General features: G+C 35.4%; 3 protein-coding genes across 4 annotated transcripts; all 3 read left to right on the top strand.

Annotated features, from left to right (window-relative positions):
- Nucleotides 1–414: 414 nt before the first annotated feature.
- On the top strand, nucleotides 415–16,713 carry LOC108321197 (uncharacterized). Of its 2 annotated transcripts, none has more exons than XM_052868967.1 (9): nucleotides 415–675; nucleotides 12,550–12,777; nucleotides 12,883–13,792; nucleotides 13,960–14,027; nucleotides 14,116–14,177; nucleotides 15,028–15,131; nucleotides 15,841–15,913; nucleotides 16,001–16,181; nucleotides 16,257–16,713. In XM_052868967.1, the coding sequence occupies exons 2-9, from the start codon at nucleotides 12,588–12,590 to the stop codon at nucleotides 16,340–16,342; spliced, it is 1,674 nt and encodes a 557-aa protein (XP_052724927.1). In that variant the 5' UTR covers nucleotides 415–675; nucleotides 12,550–12,587; the 3' UTR covers nucleotides 16,343–16,713. The 2 variants fall into 2 exon arrangements, with proteins under 2 accessions (XP_052724927.1, XP_052724928.1); XM_052868968.1 differs by having other exon boundaries at nucleotides 454–675; nucleotides 12,609–12,777.
- On the top strand, nucleotides 435–7,228 carry LOC108321198 (retrovirus-related Pol polyprotein from transposon RE1). Its single transcript, XM_052868965.1, has 2 exons — nucleotides 435–506; nucleotides 610–7,228. The coding sequence occupies exon 2, from the start codon at nucleotides 2,898–2,900 to the stop codon at nucleotides 7,023–7,025; it is 4,128 nt and encodes a 1,375-aa protein (XP_052724925.1). The 5' UTR covers nucleotides 435–506; nucleotides 610–2,897; the 3' UTR covers nucleotides 7,026–7,228.
- A 3,305-nt stretch (nucleotides 16,714–20,018) lies between the features above and the next one.
- On the top strand, nucleotides 20,019–22,392 carry LOC108321186 (protein KTI12 homolog). The gene is made up of 2 exons (XM_017552860.2): nucleotides 20,019–20,229; nucleotides 21,298–22,392. Exon 2 carries the CDS (start codon nucleotides 21,353–21,355, stop codon nucleotides 22,259–22,261), a length of 909 nt encoding a protein of 302 aa, XP_017408349.1. The 5' UTR covers nucleotides 20,019–20,229; nucleotides 21,298–21,352; the 3' UTR covers nucleotides 22,262–22,392.
- Nucleotides 22,393–22,583: the final 191 nt, after the last annotated feature.

The raw sequence follows: 22,583 nt of genomic DNA, 5'->3' as shown, positions 1-22,583 counted from the left end.
AACATAATTTCATTGTTAATATCACATGTAACCATTATTAATATTACAAATAATTGTTAAAGATATTTGTATTAGAAGCCAACAAATTTATCATACATTATTACTTTTTACCAATATCAATGTACAAAATTTATGTTAATAAAATATTTTTTCTTTTTAAATATTCAATTTGCAACATCTTCCACGTATTTTATGTAACTTAGTGAGACATATGTTTTCGTATAAGATTTAACTAAGAATTTTATTTCAATATAAAATTGCAATTTCGATTCCCAATTTACATTTTAGGGGATTCTAATTATCTTTTTTATGTTAAAAAAACGTTTATTTTAAAATTATATATATATATATATATATATATATATATATATATATATATATATATATATATACTAATTAAACAATCTTGCATATAATTGTTTATGTAGAAATAAATAACCTCTAAACAAATTTAACCTTTGTTGGAGAATCTGAGAGCGTTAGCATTAGTCTCCTTCCTTCAAAGCGTACCCTAAATTCCCAATTTCCTTAATTCTCCTTTCTTCTCTCTTGCTTCCAAAATCATTCTTCTCTCTCACCCTCTCTCTCTCTCTCTATATATATCTATAGGTTGAACGTTGCTAGGATTTGACGTTGACGGTGCACTTCTCAACCTCTTATTCTCAGTGTGTAAAGGTACCGGTTTTATTTCTGATTCTATGTTAGGATCTCAATTTATCATTCTTTTTTGGAGTTAGTGTGGGTTGCAACATGAAATGAGAATAAGGTTTGCTCTCATCTTCGCATTTCAAAATAATAATAATTGTAGTAGGGTTGTAGAAAGTAACCTCTTCTATGAAACGTTTTCAGCTCAAAGTGGCTATTTATTCCTTTATTTTGTTTTAATATTCTTTACAGAAAAAAAAACCCTAAATTGTTGATCTAAAAGATAAACCAAAAGAATTGTAGTTTGTATGTGATGATAATCTTGGTTACTTGATTGTGTTTTGAACGTGTGAACGTGGCAGGTATATTATTAATGCCCGTAGTTAGTAATTGGGTATTATTATTTCTTGTTAATTGATAAAAAAACTCCACTGCCAGTAGTTGTCTTGAGATTTATGTGGATTGATAGGAGTGGTATTGTGGGTATGCATAACTTAGATCTGTTTGAATTAGCTTGCGCCCGTCTGGATAGGAGTCGCTGTGTATTGACCTGTTTGAATGAACTTCTCTATAAGCTCTTCTACCAGAGAAAACAAGAAGAGAAAAATGAACTTGACTTCTCCGTAAGTGAAAATTAGCTTATACGCAAGTAAAATTAGAAAAATTGGAAAAGCTTTATAAGGAGAGTTTCTTCAAATTAGCTCTTGCGTAAGCTAATTTAAACTTTTCTTATTTTTCTCTTGTAGAAAGGACTTACGGAGAAACTCGTTTTGATAACTTCTCTAAAAGCTTATTTTAACTTTGGTACAAGTTATCGTAAAAAGAAGTTTCTTTCATTTCTTTATATTTTCTTATTCTGTTAGTACTTATTGTAAAGTTCATGTAAACAAGACCATATTGTTGTGTCACTTTTTACACGTTTTTATTGTCATAGTATTTTTTTTCTTGGTAGTGGTTTTCAGCTTGAACCTATACATACCTATAATATGCTACTACAGATTGAAACTTTTAAATATTTCTAGAGGGTTTAATTGATCCCTCTTACTTTCATATGTTTATAATAAAGTTCTGATACAAATGTACATGGAAGATTAAGAGTATGCCTTAGACACCTAGGTGCAGACCTAGGTACTACCCTAGATACTAGACTAGCACACTACCCTTAAGTAGGCTTAATGATGATACATAGGGCAATTATTCTAACACTCCCCCTCAAGCTGGAGTATACAGATTGTATATACCAAGCTTGAAACAAATAAACTCATTTGACCCAACATACTCAGTACATATTTCTTTAGTTAACAACTTTTCACTAATAAAATGACAATCAATTTCTATATGTTTAGTCCTTTTTGGATTTGATGCAATGTGGAGAGCATCTTGATTATCGCAATACATCTTCATAGTATGGATGTCACATAAGTTAAGCTCTTGAAGGAATTGTTTCACCCATATAAATTCACATGTCAGTGACGCCATTATCCTATACTCGGCTTCAGCTGTTGATCGAGCAACTACATTCTGTTTCTTGCTTTTCCATGAAATAATGTTTCCTCCAAGGAAAACACAATATCCGGTAGTAGATCGTCTATCAATAGGCAAACCTGCCCAATCTGCATCGCAGTATTCAGAGACTTGAATGTTGTTGAAATGTAATATGTTTTAGATATAGACTCTTTAGGAGTCTTCTATGTTTTTCCTTTGTTTTCACTGTTCCTACTTTCACTGTTGGTTATGTTTGTATAAGTATGATTAGTGATGTATTAGGAAATAAGAAGAAATAATAGAGGTTTTGTTTTAATCTCTTTCTCTCTAAATATTCAAGTTGGTATCAGAGCCAACCACCGGGGCTCTCTGTCTGACTACCGATATCCGCCGCCGCCCCGCCGCCGCCGCCGCCGCCGGTGACTCATTTTCTCAGGCGAAGTTAGGGGTTTTGTGCGCCTGCTCGAGCGCGACCCATCCCTGGTGGTCGCTTTCCCTGTTTCCGCTGCACGCGCCGCCACGCGCCTCCTTCCTCCGTCAGACGTCAAGCGCGTACTGTTCACGCGCCGCCTTATCCTTGCCGGACGATCATCGGACCACTGTCGTCCTGTTCGTCTGACTTTCCAGAGCTTCTTTTGGCTCTTATTTTACTGTTTCAGGGGCTGTAATTGATACCTAGGGTTTCCCCCTCAAGTTGGCTCTTATCTTTTACTGTTTCCAGATCTCATTTCTGATTCTGGACTCCAGATTCTTCTTACAGATCTGTCATGGCATCTTCTATTGGAATTAATTCCTCTCTATCTGCTACTCCGATCATCACTTCTGCAAAGCTCAATTGGAGAAATTATTTATCATGGTCTTCTGCTGTGGAATTGTGGTTTCTTGGTCAAGGACACCATGATCATCTTGAACAAGACATTTCTATGATTCAAGACGACGAAAAATCCCAATGGCAAAAATTGGATTTTCAGTTATGTGCAATTTTGTGGCAGTCAGTTGAGCAAGAAGTTCTAGATATATTAAGACCCTATAAGACTTGTTCATCCTTTTGGAAAAGGGCACAAGACATATTTGCTAATGATGTACAACGTCTCTTTGATGCAACTCAAAGAGCAGCATCTCTAAAGCAAGTCAATCATGACATGGTTTCTCATATAGCAAAGGCTAGGGCTGCTGTAGAAGAATTAAAGAACTTCTTTATAGCTGATTCATTAGAAGGGATCAATAAGAAGCTTGACAAGTTTTACATGGTCCTAATTCTGAGAAGTTTACACTCAGATTATGATCATGTACGTGATCAGATTTTAGCTGGTGATCAAATCCCATCAATGGATGGCTTAGTTACTCGACTTCTTCGAGTACCTACATCAGTAAAAAATGAGAATCCAATTGAGGTTATTGAAACATCAGCCATGACAATACCCCAAGGAAGAGGAGTGCCACAAGGGAGAGGAGGAAGCAGAAGCAACCGAGGACGTGGTGGTCGTAGTATACGTCCTCAATGCACATATTGCAACAAAATAGGTCATACTCGGGACAAATGTTATATTTTACATGGATATCCAGACAAAGTTGCTCATGTTTCTAAAGCTGGTGATCTAGAATCCAGAATTTCAAATGAAGAATATGAAGAATTTCTCAGATACAAGTCTGGAAAATCATTTAATCCTGGTCAATCTTCTGCCATGACCAGTGTGCCTACAACCAATCTATCTAAATCTGTGGAAGGTCATAATCCATGGATTCTTGACTCCGGTGCCTCTGACCATATCTCTGGTAACATTTCTTCATTTTCTTCTATGTCTTCTCCAAAAATTCCCCATCTTATTACTGTTGCCGATGGATCAAAAGTGACATCTCAAGGAATTGGCAAAGTTTCCTTATCTCCTTCACTAAATTTAAATTCAGTTTTATATGTTCCCCATTGTCCATACAATTTAATCTCCTTGAGTCAGCTGACTCGTTCCTTAAATTGTTCCATAACCTTTACTGCTAATTCCTTTGTTATACAGGAACATGGGACAGGTCGTCTGATTGGAGAAGGACATGAGTCTCAAGGACTTTATTTCTTAAAATCTTGTTCTTCAGTTTCCTGCTTTACTTCTTCATCCCCAAAACTTTTGCATGATCGTTTAGGCCATCCAAGTTTGCTCAAGTTGAAGATGATGGTTCCAAGTCTCAGAAATATTCAAGTCTTAGATTGTGAGTCTTGTCAATTAGGAAAACATGTTAGATCTTCCTATCCTAAAAGATCTGAGACACATTGTAATTCTCCTTTTTCAATTATTCACTCAGACATTTGGGGACCTAGTCGTGTTACGTCATTTGGTTTTAATTATTTTGTAACTTTTATTGATGAATTCTCTCGGTGTACTTGGGTTTATTTAATGAAAGAGAGATCTGAACTTTTGTCTATTTTTAAGTCTTTTCTTAATGAAATTAAGAACCAATTTGGGAAGACAATTAAAATTCTTCGAAGTGATAATGCTAAGGAATATTTCTCTGCAGCATTTTCTTCTCTCTTATCTTCCCAAGGAATTTTACACCAGTCAACATGTCCTCATACTCCACAACAAAATGGCATTGCAGAGAGAAAGAATAGACATCTCATTGAAACTGCACGTTCCTTGATGTTGAATACTAATGTTCCTGTACATCATTGGGGCGATGCAGTCCTTACTGCCTGTTTTCTTATCAATAGGATGCCTTCTTCCTCTCTTAACAATAAAATTCCTCACTCTGTCATTTTTCCCAATGACACTTTGTATCATGTTTCCCCACGAGTATTTGGGTGTACGTGTTTTGTTCATAATGTCTCTCCAGGTCTTGATAAACTCTCAGCAAAAGCTATCAAGTGTGTTTTCTTAGGATACTCTCGTCTTCAGAAAGGGTATAAATGTTATTCTCCCTCCACCGGGAGATATTATATGTCAGCAGATGTCACATTCTTTGAGGATAAACCATTTTTTTCTTCCTCCATGGAGGATCGTTCTTATGTTCAACAAATGTTTCCTTTGCCAACATGTGATCCTTTAGTTATTCCTGATTCTGTACCTCAAACTCAAAATCCAAATGACATTGTTCCTCCACCTCTTATCACATATCAGCGTCGGACACAATCTTCAACTCCAAACACTGAAGATCCTCGAGACTCAGTTCCTCCTCCATCAGATCACCATACCATGGATCCTTCATCCTCTTCACCTTCTACTGATTCAGATGATAACTGGCCCATTGCCCTTCGGAAAGGTATTCGGTCTACTCGTAATCCATATCCTATTTATAATTTTGTGAGTTATCATCAATTGTCTCCTTCATATTTCTCTTTTGTTTCCTCGTTATCTTCCACTAAAGTTCCTAATAATATTCATGAGGCATTTGGTCATTCTGGTTGGCGACAAGCCATGGTTGATGAAATGATGGCTCTTGAACACAATAGCACTTGGGATCTTGTCCCTCTTCCTCCTGATAAGAAGGCTGTTGGTTGTAGATGGATATATACTATTAAAGTTGGTCCTACTGGTAAAATTGATCGTCTTAAAGCTCGGCTAGTAGCTAAGGGCTATACTCAAGTTTATGGCCTTGACTATAGTGATACTTTCTCTCCTGTGGCTAAAACCAGTACAGTTCGTATTTTGCTTGCTATGGCTGCTATTCGTCAATGGCCTCTTTATCAGTTAGACATTAAAAATGCCTTTCTTCATGGTGATCTGGAAGAGGAAATATACATGGAGCAACCTCCTGGATTTATTGCTCAGGGGGAGTCTGGCTTGGTTTGTAAGTTACGTCGTTCTCTCTATGGCTTGAAGCAATCACCTCGAGCTTGGTTTGGTAAATTTAGTCAGGTAGTGCAAAGGTTTGGATTGAAACGATGTGAGGCAGATCATTCAGTGTTTTATGGTCACTCTTCTCCTGACAAATGTGTTTATCTCATGGTGTATGTTGATGATATTGTTATTACAGGAAATGACATATCCAGAATTACTCAGTTAAAGAATCATCTGTTCAACCACTTTCAAACTAAAGATCTGGGTCGTCTAAAATATTTTCTTGGTATTGAAGTGGCACAGTCAAAAGATGGTGTCATCATTTCACAAAGGAAATATGCTCTTGACATTTTAGAAGAAACAGGTCTAACAAATTGCAAGCCCATTGATAGTCCTATGGATCCAAATCAAAAGTTAATGAGAGATCAGGGTGAACTCTTCTCAGACCCAGAGAGATATAGAAGGCTAGTTGGAAAACTCATCTATCTCACCATAACAAGACCCGATCTTTCTTATTCAGTTGGAATTGTGAGTCAATTTATGCAAAATCCACATGTTGATCATTGGAATGCAGTGCTTCGCATTCTCAGATACATAAAAGGAAGCCCAGGACAGGGACTATTGTATGAGAACAAGGGAAACACTCGAATCGAAGGATATTGTGATGCAGATTGGGCTGGTAGTCCAATTGATCGAAGATCGACTACAGGATATTGTGTTTTACTCGGTGGGAACCTTGTATCTTGGAAAAGTAAGAAACAAAATGTTGTTGCCCGATCTAGTGCTGAAGCTGAATACCGATCTATGGCTCTAACTACATGCGAACTTGTGTGGATTAGACAACTTCTTCAAGAATTGAAATTTTGTGAAAATGAGCAAATGAAACTGTACTGTGACAATCAAGCAGCTCTTCACATTTCTTCCAATCCTGTGTTTCATGAGAGAACGAAACACATAGAAATTGACTGTCATTTTATTAGGGAGAAGTTATTATCCAAGGAACTAGTTACTGAATTTGTCAATTCTAATGAACAACTTGGAGACATTCTGACCAAATCTCTAAGGGGGCCTAGAATTCAATTCATATGTTCCAAGCTTGGTGCATATGATTTATATGCTCCAGCTTGAGGGGGAGTGTTGAAATGTAATATGTTTTAGATATAGACTCTTTAGGAGTCTTCTATGTTTTTCCTTTGTTTTCACTGTTCCTACTTTCACTGTTGGTTATGTTTGTATAAGTATGATTAGTGATGTATTAGGAAATAAGAAGAAATAATAGAGGTTTTGTTTTAATCTCTTTCTCTCTAAATATTCAAGTAATGTTTCCTTTATCTTCATATAGCAACCCTTGCCCGAGAGCCTTTTTGACATACCTTAGAATGCAAATGATAGCATTCCAATCACCGACACATGGAGCCTGCATGAACTGACTAACCACTCCAACTGCAAAAGATAGATCCAACCTTGGAATAGTGAGATAAATCAGTTTTCCAACCAGTCTCCTATATCTCTTCGAATCGGAGAATAACTCACCTTCTTTTGTTGTTGATTTCTTATTTGTGTCCACACGACTGTCTACTAGTCTACAATCAATCATGTCTGTTTCTTGTAAAATATCAAGGGCATACTTCCTTTGGGAGATTATAACATCATCTTTTGACTGAGCTACTTCAATGCCTAAGAAGTATTTTAGGCTTCCAAGTTGGTTTCTCCATAAGCTGTTGTTAGTTGTTCGTCAATCTGTGTTTGCACTCTTGCTATTTGCGGACCACTGTCATTTGTTTGCAACACACTCTTGAAGACAATTCATATATTTCAGGAGGAGTCTCTTTGGCTACGTTGGTGTGAGTCCAATTTGGTTTACATACATTCTTTCTCGACGGTCTGAAGCATACATGCATCTTGTTCTAAGCCGAAGTATCCACGTCTATTGTCTCATTCAAAACAAGTTGATTTTGTTGGATCAAATGACCAGCTTACATATGTATTGACTAAGTGCCCAAAGAGGTCTCAAATTAAGTTTATCTATTCCAAACTTAGTTCATACAATCTGTATGCTCTAGTTTGAGGAGGAGTGTTAGAATAAGTAGCTTGTGTGTGAGTTGGGTATGAGTTGTGTGTGAGTGTTTTCCATTTTAATCTTAGTTGTCTTAAATTGTTATAATCCTATAAATAAAGCATGAAGAAGAAGGGTGAAATAAGCTCTTCAGTTATCTAATACAGATCCACTTCTCACTGTTTTTAATCTCAATATGGTACAGAGCAGGTTGTCTGAGTTTCTTCCAACTATCTATGCTATCCGTTGGTGGCCTTAAAAGTTTCATCTTTTCTAAGTGCCTCAGTGAGTAGTCCCGCTCTCCCAATATCAAATATTTCCAGTGCCTTGATAGCTCTTTTTAATCGTCCATCGCCGCTGACCACTGTCTGCTGTCGTCACTGTCCCATAGTAATAAGAAAAACCAAAAAGATAAAATAAAGAAGGCCATTAGTAAATGAGGCACATCCGTGCAGGTGCTGCTATCACTTCTAATATATATTAATTTGGCACATTTCATAATTGCCTTTGGGTCTAGGATGTTTGTGCTGAAATCAAGTTAGAGAATTAAGAACCAGAGTTCTTTATTTTTGCTATAATAGGTCGGCCAATTTGTCCTGTTACAAGCAATGCAGAAACTGAAATAAAATAATAATGGGCAGCAAATACAGATACTCATCAAAATACCAAATCTTAGAAAACATGAATAGAGAACATATCTCCCTTCCCAGCATTTCTGACATTCCTCCAGTTCTCGATTAATCATATATTATTAAGGTGGATTTAGTCTGTCTTAGGGGAAAAAATGACATTTGAAACTTCTATGCTAAAATCCTAATGCTAGAAACAAGGATAGCAACAAATGCCTTAAATATCTCACTATCTCAATGTTGTTCCTTTGTAGTGTTTAGTGTGATTAAGTTATAGAGTGTTTTTTTTTTTAAATTTCCTATCAAAAAGTATTTTTTTTATATAAACAGCAGGTGTTTGGGTAAAAAAAAATTACTTTTTTTTCTTTTATTATGTGTTTTTGTTATTGTTAAAATAATTAGCTTGTGTGTGAATTGTGTATTAGTTGGGTATGAGTTGTGTGTGAGTGATAGGAACCCAGAATTGAAAAGAGACAAAAGAGTAATATTCTTTATTGTATAGAGTGTATAGAACACAGAATAGGAGAGCACTCTCTCCTCCAAGAGTTTCCCCTTCACAAAGAGCCAAAGCTCAATCTACAAGATTATCCAAAAGTCCCTTCACACAAGAGCTCCCTGCCTCTTTATACAGGTCCCCCAACCAACTAACCAAAACTCCCAACTAATTCCTAAACTGTTTCGTTTTATTCTGCACACATTACCCATTATAACCTATCACATTATATCCTATCAGTGAGTGTTTTCCATTTTAATCTTAGTTGTCTTCCATTGTTACAATCCTAAAAATAAAGGATGAAGAAGGGTGAAATAAGCTCTTCACTTATCTAATACAGATCCACTTCTCTCTGTTTTTAATCTCAATATGGTATCAGAGCAGGTTGTCTGAGTTTCTTCCAACTATCTTTGCTATCCGCCGGTGGCCTTAAAAGTTTCATCTTTTCTGAGTGCCTCTGTGAGTAGTCCCACTCTCCCAATATCAAATATTTCCAGTGCCTTTTTAGCTGTTTTTCATCGTCCATCGCCGCTAACCACTATCTGCTGTCGTCATTGTCGCATATTTTAGTCTGGATACTAGCGGATCTGGATCGCCTCCTTGAGCGACAACCAACCCTGTCGGAATCAGGGTGAACCTACTGTCGACACGTCTCCGCGTGCCACCTTTCTCCATACAACCTTGGGCGTGTGTTAATCACACGCCACTTCCCCGGTGTCGGAATCACACCGCACCTCTGTCGATCATCTCGTCAGACCTCCCTCTCTCTGTTCTGACCCTTCATAGCAGCCATACCAAAACAGAAGTCATGCGGTCTCACACTAGCTTTTCATGACACCCTTCCAAGCATTCATTGCAAGTGGATCGCAAATTCGTCCTTGTGCCAGCCCCTTTCAACCCACGACACATCAAGCGTGGCAAACACTTGGGAAATCCCAATTTCTTTGCGGAACCCTAAAATTGAAAAATCCCCAATTTCTTTCAGTTTTCGTTATGCAATTGTGGAACCACGAACTTATTCTTCATCACCCTTTTTGCGCCTCTTAAGTACCACCAATAGAAGCCACCAAGGTTCGCTCAATCAAAGGCTTACAACACAATCTAGCCATGGTTCCTCGTGGTGTTCTGGTTTCTGCCCCCACCACTTGCTTTCATCTTCTATTTTCTTGTGCACCACTGCTTGGTCTTTCTTTATGCACATTTTCTAACCCTTCACCATGACTAAACTTTTTAGACCTGTTGTCTCAAAATCAGTCCTAGCTGATTTGACCCTTTGTTCATGGTAACTAAAAAAAAGTTGAATCCCGAAAGTATGAGGGGCTTCAGGAGTGGCAGTCAGAAATCACATTTGGGAATAGTTTGTCACCCAAACATAATGAAGCTTTTGGGTTACTACTGTGACGATGTGCAATTTCTCCTTGTGTACGAATTCATGCCAAAGAGAAGCTTGGAGACTCATCTATTGTTGGAGAAATAATAACACAGAACCTGTCTTGGAACACTCAACTAAAAATAACTATTGGTGCAGCTCGGGGTCTGTCTTATCTTGCTACCAACTATCTGTATCAGTTTCCAGCTAGTTAAGAAATTTCACCACCAAGTCATGGGTTGAAGGTTGGTCATGGCATGAGGGGGAGTGTGTTTCTGGTGAGATTCAGAATTTCAGTCAACAAGCTCACTAGCCCCTTTTAGATGTGTATTGGTTTGTTTTCTCTGAAAAAATTGGATTGTTCATTCAGTTACTTCAATGGGTCAATTCCCAATGATTTGGGAAATTTGTCAAGTCTTGGACATCCTTCATTATTTGTCAATCAGTCACATTGTATAGTGCAAATCAAAGTCTTTATTGTCACTCAACAGCCATGTGTGTCGCTCATAACGACATCACTACCAGCACCATAGTCTTCTTTCCTACATGCGGGTTCTCATTGCCTCTCCAATTTTGTCGAACCCTTGCATCTCTTGTGGAAAAGTCTCTTGAAGAGCCAGATCTGCAACCTTCACGGTCTGTCATCGGTGCATTGTCATTTCCATTGTATGTCGTGAGGCAGAGTATGTTTCAGCCATTGTAGGCCCCCATCAGTTATTGATGGCAATTTAATCCCTGTAATTTATCGCTTTCAGCCATTGTAGGCCTCCCATCCGCTATTGATTGCAATTTAGTCCCTGCATTTTGTCGCTTTTAGCCACTACAGACTTTGTCTTACTTTCTCATGAAATAATGTTTCCTTCAAGAAAAACACAATATTCAGCAGTAGATCGTCTATCAATAGGCGAATCAGTACCCAGAGAATTGAAGGCTTCCTTTATCTTCATGATAGCATTCCAATGGCCAACACATGGAGCCTGCATGAACTGACTAACCACTCCAAGTGTGAAAGATAGATCCGACCTTGGAATAGTGACATGAATCAGTTTTCCAACCAACCTTCCATATCTCTCCGGATCGGAGAATAACTCACCTTCTGTCGTTAATTTCTTATTTGGGTCCATAGGACTGTCTACTGGTCTACAATCAATCATGCATGTTTCTTGTAAAATATCAAGGGCATATTTCCTTTGGGAGATTACAACTCCATCTTTAGACTGAGCTACTTCAATGCCTAAGAAGTATTTTAGGCTTCCAAGATCTTTGGTTTCTCCATAAGTTGCTGTTAGTTGTTTGTCAATTTGTGTTTGCACTTTTGCGATTCGCTGACCACTATCATCTGTTTGCTGCACACTCTTGAAGACGAGTCATATATTTCAAGAGGAGTCTCTTTGGCTACGTTGATTTGTGTGTCCAATTTAGTTTACAGACATTCTCTCTCGACGGTCTGAAGTGCATCTTGTTGTTAGCCGAAGTACCCACGTCTATTGTCTCATTCAAGACAAGTTGATTTTGTTGGATCAAATGACCAACTTACATATGTATTGACTAAGTTCCTAAAGAGATCTCAGATTGAGTTTATATATTCCAAGTTTAGTTCATACAATCTATATGCTCCAGCTTGAGGAGGAGTATTAGAATAATTAGTTTGTGTGTGAGTTAGCTGTGTGTGAGTTGTGTATTAGTTGGGTATGAGTTGTGTGTGAGTGTTTTCCATTTTAATCTTAGTTGTCTTCCATTGTTATAATCCTATAAATAAAGGATGGAGAAGAAGGGTGAAATAAGCTCTTCACTTATCTAATACAGATCCACTTCTCTGTGTTTTTAATCTCAATACTTACATTAGACAATTTGTGCATACCCTCAAGATATTATGAAATATCTTCAAGTATTATTATCTTAGAGATGTTAGATAATCAATTATTATATCATAATATCTTAGAGATATTAGATAATCAATTATTATATAATAAATAATATAATGGAGATATCATTCATGAGTTTGTTATGGCTGGATTCTATATAGATTAGAGTCTCAGGTTTACTACTTTTTACTTTCTGAAAGTCTGCGAAGCATCACCTAATAAAACATTACGCTGTGGTAGGTAACTGTAGAGGCTGAACTGTGGACATTGTTGACTAAATGGGGTCCAATTCATTGAAGGATTATTTGAAACGGTATGAAAGTAACACAGAAGAAGAGAAGAAGAAAAAAAAGAAGAAGCAGAAGAAGAAAAATCAACCACAAACCACTGGCTTATTAGTCGTGGATGAAGATCCAATGTGGCAGAAACCCGTAGATCTTGGAGAAGAAAACAATGATAATTCATCTGGTATATTATAAAAATATAAATGTTCGTTCATATTAGAGAATTTACCATTACTGGTTTCTGTATATAATATTATTTCATATAACCAAATTTTATTGGTTTATGTAGACGAAGAGAAACCACTAGTTGATGAAGACATTGATGTGAAGCGTATGAAGAGGCTTGAGCAGCTGAGGGCGAGACGTCCTTATCACGCTATATCTGAGGATGGAAGTGGTTGGGTTTCGCTTTCCTCTAAACCTGAAGATTTTATCGACTCAAACAATGATATGTCTCCTCCCCGTAAAAGAAAAAGTGCTGATTTATCACCTGGTCAGCGGTTGAGACGCAATGACACCCCATCACCAGATTATAGGACTTCAGATTTGCAAGACATCTCTCCCCCTCGGCGAGGTCGTCATGATTCTCCCCCTCAAGATTTTTCACGTGGATCTGTGGCATCGGACATTTCACCCCCAAGGAAAAACCTGAACAATTCTGCAAGAACTGGTTTGCCTGATGTTTCTCGTGGTCGTTTACCTGAAGATTTCTCTCCATCACAACAAGAACGTCACGGTTATGAGACTTCTGATTTGCAAGATATCTCTCCACCTAGACGAAGTCGTCATGATTCTCCATCTCAAGATCTTTTGCGTGGATCTGTGGCACCCGACCTTTCATCCCCGAGGAGAATCCAAAAGAATGTTGCAAGATCTGGTTTTTCTGATTCTCACCACCATTTACCTCAAGATCTATCTCCACCTCGACGTGGTCGTCATGATTCTCCTTCTCAAGATGCTTTACATGGATCTGTAGTGTCAGACCTTTCACCCCCAAGAAAAATTCAGAAGAATGCTGGAAGACTGGGTTCGTCCAGTATTTCAGTTAAAGTTGGTTCACATCCATCTTTGGATCCTGACCTATCTCCACCAAGGAAAAATACTAAGGATTCATCAAATCCAGCTAGTAAAACAGGTCTAATTTCTGGTAAGGATATAAGCGACGAGATTGAAAAAAAGAAGAGGGATGATATGTTGAGGTAATTGTTCAGTTGTTTTAATCTTGGAATTCCCCTTTCATATAATTGAAACCCTTCTTTCAGTTATACAAATATAAATGCTGGTTGCTCCCTCTGTCTTTCTATGGAAGTTTTGGCATCAGTTTTTTCACATTGCACCATTGCATTGATAACTATGTTTTGTGCAGATTTAACCAGATGGACCCTTCCATTAGTGGACGTGGTGCCGAGCCTGTATATCGTGATAAAATAAAAGGTCAAAATTTTAGTCAGATTTTTGTTGATGCTTTCGGTCAATGTATCTGATTTGACGCCTTTGTAAAACAAAATGCTGAATTTTGCAGGAGTACGCATTTCAAAGGAGGAATACTTGAAATCAAAGCAGAAAGTAGAAGAAAAACCCAAGGTATTTGGTGCACCGCATAATTTTTTCAGCATTGTTGTTTCGTTTCTAGATGTAGCTTTTGGTATGCTTCTATTGGGTAACTGGCTGCATATCATATATGTGAAGAAAGTATGATTCCTTATGAGGATCCTTTTTTTGTTTGTATGCAATGAGTGGCCGAAAAGATACTTAGTTTGTTTTGTTCACTTGGATATTTTCTGGAATTTCAATGATGGTGTGAAGATTGACTTGGTAATGTGCAGTGAGCATAATTAAAAGGTTGATTTTGTAAGACTTACATGCAACAGATTAGGAGGTTTGTTGACTTGGTAGAACAAAAGAAATGATAAGGATCAAATTATATCCAAAAGAGTAAGATTGATTGTTATATTGCGACTAGGTGAGTTATCTAAAATTCTGTAGTAAAATGGAGCAGTAAGTTATTTGTTCCATGTAAATACATTTTAACTAAAATATATTATTGGTGCTTGATATTATTTCTACTAATATTACAATTACATCAAAAAGGACATGAAACCGTGTCATATTTGTTATCATTTGGTCCCTGTGGTGTAATTGAAGTTGAATGTTACTTCTAAGTGTGTTAAAATAGTCCTTTTTATCTGTTGTTGAGCTTTTTATAAAGCTGTTTCCTGATGTATTATCTTTAGGGATCATAGGCTGACCCCTATCCTCTTTTCTTTTCTTTTTGAACGCTACCTTTTATATATGAATACAATATATACATAAGTCAGTAGCAAGAGACTCACTAAGTTCTCTAAAATCTCAAGTATGTCAGAACATTGATGTTATTCATGATTCTCCATGAAAACTAGTAAGCTGAATTCTTGGCTATCTTTGTGATTTTCAGGAGATAGAAATAGAATGGGGTAAGGGCTTAGCTCAAAAGCGTGAAGCTGAGGCTAGACTGAAGGAACTAGAACTTGAGAAGGAGAAGCCTTTTGCACGGACTAGGTATGCATAAAGTACTTAGAAACATGGTTTCTAGATTGTTCAAAATTTGTTATCATAATATTCTAGCAACCTATGATGTACAAACATCATATGGGGTATACAAAATACCATGTGTATATGGGACACGAGTTGGTGACAATTGTTCTTAAGTGGTTTGAAATTTTCGTAAACCTGGTAATCTTGTGAAAGAATTTTTGTGAGCCAACTCTTGTCTCTCTATCGTCGACTCTTTAATGCCTCAGCGATTATCATATCTAGCCCAATTGCTTTGTCATGATCCATCTTCTTTGATACATATTTTACTTTATGCTCCAGGATACTGAAGATAAAAGTTTTTCTTTCGGTCCTCATTCATGTATATAGATTATCATTTAAATAGAAATTCACGACCATCATTAAATATATTTTGAGGTAATCTGGATTATCATGCATTTAATCACAAGAGATGGTCTTTTTTGCACCTGTTTGACCTTAAGTTCGTTTTTTAGGGGGGTGTCAGTGCCATATAGTTACCTAGTTTACCATGTACCAGCATGGAAATTTAGTTATAAATTATTTGTATGTTAGTTAAAATCCCACTGAGAGCAAGTTCTGGACTGTCATTATTTGAATGCCGATGTATAATTGTGAGTTGATGTCATTGATTAAGGTTCTCTTTTCCTTCTCGTCTCAGTGTCTCTTATGCTGTATGTGCATTTGTTTCTTACAGAGATGATCCTGAACTAGACAAAATGTTTAAGGAGAGATTAAGGTGGGGTGATCCCATGGCACATCTAGTAAAGGTAATGCAAAAGATTTTATGTTGCTTGGTGTGTGAGATGGAGTTTGATCAGTTTTTACATGTTTCTTGTGCCAATTGTCATTTGCAGAAAAAATATCCAGAGCCTGTTCTTCCAAACTTGGGGGAAAATGAGAAGATGAAGGAATCAGGTTTTGTAGTCCCGCAGGATATTCCAAATCATAGCTGGTTAAAAAGAGGTTTAGACGCTGCCCCAAATCGCTATGGAATAAGGCCCGGACGACACTGGGATGGTGTTGATCGCAGTAATGGTTGGTTCTTGATTCTTCCTTCCCTTTTCTCATGTAAATAGCCTTAAATGATTGACTCATCGCTGCCGTTTGCAGGGTTCGAAAAGGATATGTTTAAGAGAACAAATGAGAGGCAAGCCAGAGACAGAGAAGCTTATCTTTGGTCCGTCTCTGATATGTAAAATGTGGCAGTACAATGACACAAAGGAGTATTCTGGAGTCATGTTTGTGTTAACTATGAGTTTGAGGGATGTGATGCTGATATGTCCAGAGGAAAATTTTTGGTTCCATCACTCTAAGGTGCAGTCTTTACTGGAAAAGTTTATCTGCCTTAGTTATCCTCAGCATCTCACTAGTCTTAATATTCGGATCCTATACAAAGAATGAGAATATGTTATTAGCTTCCTCAGTTTCATATTCCAATTGCTTTGATTAGCTATAACTTGGTTGTGATATTTTCGAGTTTTTGAGAGGTTATCACAAGTTGTTCCATGTAATTTAGACCATTTTTCACTACTGTAGTTTAAAGATGACTGTCTTTTTTGAGTTTCAATCGAACTTTTGGGGGATCATGTTTTGTTAAATAAAGCAAGCTAAAATTCATTTTTATGAAGATCCAAATTTGAGTCTAACCTCACAGCAGGAAGCATAAAAATACTCCCTGAGTTTCATTATTTTAAATTAAATTTATCTGATAATTCTGGTTATATTAAAAGTAGTTTTTATATTAATTAAAATTTGTCTCAGATAATACTTCTAAAATGATTAATTTTTTTTTAATCATACCGCATTTTATAGTTGCACTCTTGCGTAAATTGCTTTATCTCTTAAACCCTCAAGTATCAAGGGTTTGGACTTAAATTGCGTGTATTTGGAGTAATAGAACAAAAAGAAAAGACTTTGGTTATGTAATGGATTCGGTTATGAAACCTTGATTATGAACCAAAACAATGTCCATTTCAGATTTTGTTAGACTTTATTTTTCAAGAATTAACATTAGGAATATTGGTTCACATACTAATATCAGTCGCAATTTAGAGAATAATATTTTAAAAGTAATATGTAATAAATTTTATTTAGACGGTAAAATAAAATTCTGGAATAGAGGGTAATTTATACAAAAGTAATATTTAACTTGTTTTCTTTCTTAAGAAGTGCAAATTATATTTTTTTTTTTTGCATAGAAGATTGTCATTGTGAAATGGAAATTGAATAACTTTTTTTTCCATATAATTGCTCTCTAAATTTCAATTTTTATTTTTTATATAAATTAATTTTATCTTTAAAAATTCATTTATTTTTTCCTTATGTTATTTTTCTTGATATTTCTTTATAAAACAGTTTGTCTTAAGTCATATTGGCAACTTATTGGTGTGTCCAGGTCAAAAAATAATGAAGTAATATTTCATCCAACTTTTTTCTCTATATTTTTTTTCTCATATAAAAGTAATTATTTTATAATATAATTAGGCCTATATAGAAATGTATTGTTTTTATCTGTCTCAATATTAATAAATAATAGCTTATTTGATTAAATATTAGCATTAGCATGAATAATGTATGACTTTTTATAAGATATACATATTTGTTATTTTCTTTTTTTTGTCTTACAATCATTCCTATCTTAAAATAATAAAATACATTTTATCTATTTAGAATTTTTATTAAAAAATTATATTAACTAAAATATGATTAAATTATAAACTATAAATCTTATTTTACTAATTCGGTACTGTGAAATTAAATTAAGCCTTCTTCATTTTATAATTATTTTAATATGTTCATAATGTAAACAAACACAATAATACAATAATACGATGTAAACAAATTTATATTCAATTTTATAATAAAAATAATTATAATATTCTTTTTGAAATGGAAATAAAAATATTTAAATCCCCTCCTTCGTTTATATGCGATGTAAAGAAAATAACAATTCTCAATACATTCTCATAATATTTATGTGTTCCATTTTTATTTATTTTTACATGTTAAATTATCAATATTTAGATTTCATTGAAAAAAATAATGTGTTATATATATATATATATGGAACATTTTTGTGTCCCAAAAAAGGTGTGCTGATGAGATATTACAAAGATGATGAAGTGCAATCTGATTTCTACTCGAAGCTATCCAACACATGGAGAAGACCCAATTGAAGCAAGCTGGTATCACAACTTGATTGAAAATTTGAGGTATTTGAAGAACATATAGCCATACTTTATACTAAGTGTGAGAATAACAAGTCGTTTTATGAAGGAATCAAAGTATTTTTATTGGAAAGCACTGAAACAGATATTAGGTTGTTCTATACCAAATCGGACAATTATTGACTTAGTGAATACTCAGATAGTGGTTGGTGTGGAGACATGGATAACCGAAAGAGCACGAAAAACTATGTTTCCTTGGGAAACACAACTTTTACTTGACTATAAAAAAAACAATCCATTGTGACGCTATCCATATGAGACCAAGTATGTAGTAACACCCTGGAGTGTGCAGCATGGCTTAAAAATATGCTATGTAAATTGAAAATAAAGCAAGAAGAGAATATGATAATTCGAGTATATAACAATCAACAATTGAGTTGACCAAGAACCTTGTCAACCACAAAAGGAGGAAGCACATTGATATCCATTTTCATTTTATCTAGAAAAAGATAAAGGAAGAAAGTGTAGAGTTCGAATACGTAAAAAACAAAGAACATATAATTGATATGTTCATGAAACCATTACTTACAACATCGTTTTATATGATTATATAAAACTATAAACTTAAATTGGGATGTTTAAATAATTTCATTTGAGTTATAATTTATTTTGTACGTAATAATCATCTTACTGTTTATAATTATTGTAGCAATATATTTCTAATTATTTTATGCTTAAAACATTAAGATTATTGTATTTATCTCTTGGCCTTAAGGCTATTTAAGACATGTGATATTCATCAATGAAATAAAAAAGTTCAATATCAACGTGTGTGTGCCACTTTTCTATTTTACACAATATACCTATTTTCACTAGGTGTTTCGACCTACGTTGGCTTGCAAACATCATAATACACATACTCAAGCTTCTCAATTGCTTTGTTGGCTACAAACTTCTTGAACTTTGGTCTGGTCTGTTTGCATTGATGCATTCTCTATATACTTTCTCTGGAATCACCACTGAGGGGAGTCCAGTCTCATATTCTTGTGACTAAGCTTATGTAAATGTTAGAAATTTAGATGATCGAACCTATTATGCCATAGCCATTCACTTCTCTTATCTGCAATGGCAAAGCATTGATGTCTTTGTATACTTACACCACAAAACAACTTTTATTCTCAAAGAGATTCACATGAACAACAAATTTCTTGTTTTTGTCACTCAGTTCATTCTCTTTCATCTCCATCACAAATTCTTTTTATAAAAGTTGTTCAAGACTTAATAGGTTTGTCTTCAACCCTCGCACGTACCACACAAGTAATCGTTAAAGATATTTGTATTAGAAGCCAACAAATTTATCATACATTATTATTTTTTATCAATATCAATATACAAAATTTATGTTAGCAAAATATATTTTCTTTTTAAATATTCAATTTGTAGCATCTTCCACGTATTTTATGTAACTTAGTGAGTCATATGTTTTCGTATAAAGATTTAAGTAATAATTTTGTTCCAATATGAAATTGCAATTTGGATTCCGAATTTACAGTTTAGGGGATTCTAATTATCTTTTTTATGTTAAAAAAACGTTTATTGTAAAATTATATATATATATATATATATATAATAATAATAATAATAATAATAATTAAACAATCTTTCTTAGAATTGTTTATATAGAAATAAATAACCTCTAAACAAATTTAACCTTTGTTGGAGAAGCTGAGAGCGTTAGCATTGATCTCCTTCCTTCAAAGCGTACCCTAAATCCCTAATTTCCTTAATTCTCCTTTCTTCTCTCTTCCTTCCAAAATCATTATTCTCTCTCTCAGTCTCTCTCTCTCTAGGTTGAACGTTGCGAGGATTTGACGGTGACGGTGCACTTCTCAACCTCTTATTCTCAGTGTGTAAAGGTACCGATTTTATTTCTGATTCTATGTTAGGATCTCAATTTATCATTCTTTTTTGGAGTTACTGTTGGTTGTAACATGAAATGTGAATAAGGTTTGCTCTCGTCTTCGCATTTCAAAATAATAATAATTGTAGTAGGGTGGTAGAAAGTAACCTCTTCTATGAAACGTTTTCAGCTCAAAGTGGATATTTATTCCTTTATTTTGGTTTAATATTCTTTACAGAAAAAAAGCCCCAAATTGTTGTTCTAAAAGATAAACCAAACGAGTTGTAGTTTATATGTGATGATAATCTTGGTTACTTGGTTGTGTTTTGAACGTGTGAACGTGGCAGGTATATTATTAATGCACGTAGTTAGTAATTTGGTATTATTATTTCTTGTTAATTGATAGAAAACTCCACTGCCAGTGGTTCTCTTGAGATTTATGTAGATTGATAGGAGTGGTATTGTGGGTATGCATAACTTAGCTCTGTTTGAATTAGCTTGCGCCCGTTTGGATAGGAGTCGCTGTGTATTGGCCTGTTTGAATGAACTTCTCTATAAGCTCTTCTACCAGAGAAAACAAGAAGAAAAAAATGAACTTGACTTCTCCGTAAGTGAAAATTAGCTTATACGCATGTAAAATTAAAAAAAAAATGAAAAGGCTTTGTGAGGAGAGTTTCTTCAAATTAGCTCTTGCGTAAGCTAATTTCAACTGTTGTAGAATTTAAACTTTTCTTATTTTTCTCTTTTAGAAAGGACTTACGGAGAAACTCGTTTTGATAACTTCTCTAAGCTTATTTAAACTTGGGTACAAGTTATTGTAAAGAGAAGTTTATTTCATTTCTTCATATTTTCTTATTCTGTTAGTACTTGTTGTGAAGTTCATGTAAACAGGACCATATTGTTGTGTCACTCTTTACACGTTTTTATTGTCATAGGGTTTTTTTCTTTTCTTTTCTTTTTATGAATCATGTCCATATTCATTGGGTGATGATAATCAGCTTACATATTATTTACAATGGAGATTTGTTTCCATGATGGGTTTTCTTTCTCTGATGTTGACTTGTCTTACATTGATATATTGCAGGTTGTGTCTTTAAAGAGAAACCGGTAGCATCAGACTATAACAATTTTGTTTTCTAATGGCACTGGTTGTAATGTGTGGGCAGCCATGCAGTGGGAAGTCCAAAGCTGCATTGTGTTTGGTTGAAGCTCTCAAAGAATCAGAATCAAAACATCAAGTGAGAATCATAGATGAAGCTTGCTTTCATCTTGATCGAAACCAGAGCTATGCAAACATGCCTTCAGAGAAGAATTTAAGAGGGGTGCTCAGGTCAGAAGTAGATAGGTCTGTGTCCAAAGATAGCATCATCGTAGTAGATTCTTTGAATAACATCAAGGGTTACAGATACGAGCTGTGGTGCTTGGCTCGAGCTTCTGGAATCAGATACTGCGTGGTGTACTGTGACGTTGAAGAAAACTTTTGTAGGAAATGGAATGAAGAGCGCAGGGAGAAAGGAGAAGCCAGTTATGATGATTCAATTTTTGAAGATTTGGTGAGAAGGTTTGAGAAACCAGAAAGAAAAAACAGGTGGGATTCTCCATTGTTTGAATTATGGCCACACAGAGAAGGGATAGAGAAATCTTCCTCTGCCATTATAGATGCTGTCTCCTACTTAACCAAAAAGGTGGACTCCAAAACCAGGGATGTTAAGATTCTGCAACCAACTATTGCCACTCAAACCTCACGTTTTTCTGATGCAAATTCTCTGTATGAATTGGACAAAGCAACACAAGAAGTCACAAATGCTATAGTAGAAGCACAATCTCAAGCGCTTGGAGGACCACTTAACGGTGTTTCCGTGGGAAAAGACTTGCCTGTAATCAACATTTCAAGGTCTGTTGGGCTGCCGGATCTACGTAGAATGCGACGCACCTTCATAAAACTGACAGGGCAAACAAGTTTAAGCGGGCCACCGCCCCCTTCTGATTCAGAGAGCGCAAAAAGAATGTTTATTGACTACTTGAACAGAGAACTAGGAACATCCTGAAAACAGTATGAATTGCAATTCAGCTTGTGTGCTAAAGGATGCCATGTTTGTATTTTTAGATCACAAACAGTTTTTATTATTAGTTTACATCATTATTATTGAATAAACTGGTTTTTTTACCATCGTTTTAATTCCTCTAGCCCTAATAGTAGAATAATGAAGTAAAGATGGTAGCTCAGGTCTGGTTTAATAAAATAATTTTTGTACTTTACAAAAACATAAAAACCGAATGCTAAACAAGAAATATCCTCCCCCGAACTTTGGTATTGGTTATTGAGTTGTATTGGATAGTGTTACTTGATATAAAAAAAATGTATCTTCG

This window comes from Vigna angularis, chromosome 9, assembly GCF_016808095.1.
Source record: "Vigna angularis cultivar LongXiaoDou No.4 chromosome 9, ASM1680809v1, whole genome shotgun sequence".
NCBI lineage: Eukaryota > Viridiplantae > Streptophyta > Magnoliopsida > Fabales > Fabaceae > Vigna > Vigna angularis.
The sequence above is the reverse complement of the archived record's forward strand: the minus strand, read 5'-3'. Positions and strand labels throughout refer to the sequence as shown.

Bases quoted from the DNA above. Each gene is read 5' to 3' on its own strand.
- LOC108321198 (XM_052868965.1), top strand. From the start codon at position 2,898: ATGGCATCTTCTATTGGAATTAATTCCTCTCTATCTGCTACTCCGATC.
- LOC108321197 (XM_052868967.1), top strand. From the start codon at position 12,588: ATGGGGTCCAATTCATTGAAGGATTATTTGAAACGGTATGAAAGTAAC. The intron at 13,793-13,959 runs GTAATTGTTCAG...TGTTTTGTGCAG, and splicing joins AAGAGGGATGATATGTTGAG to ATTTAACCAGATGGACCCTT. The intron at 16,182-16,256 runs GTTGGTTCTTGA...TGCCGTTTGCAG, and splicing joins TGGTGTTGATCGCAGTAATG to GGTTCGAAAAGGATATGTTT.
- LOC108321186 (XM_017552860.2), top strand. From the start codon at position 21,353: ATGGCACTGGTTGTAATGTGTGGGCAGCCATGCAGTGGGAAGTCCAAA.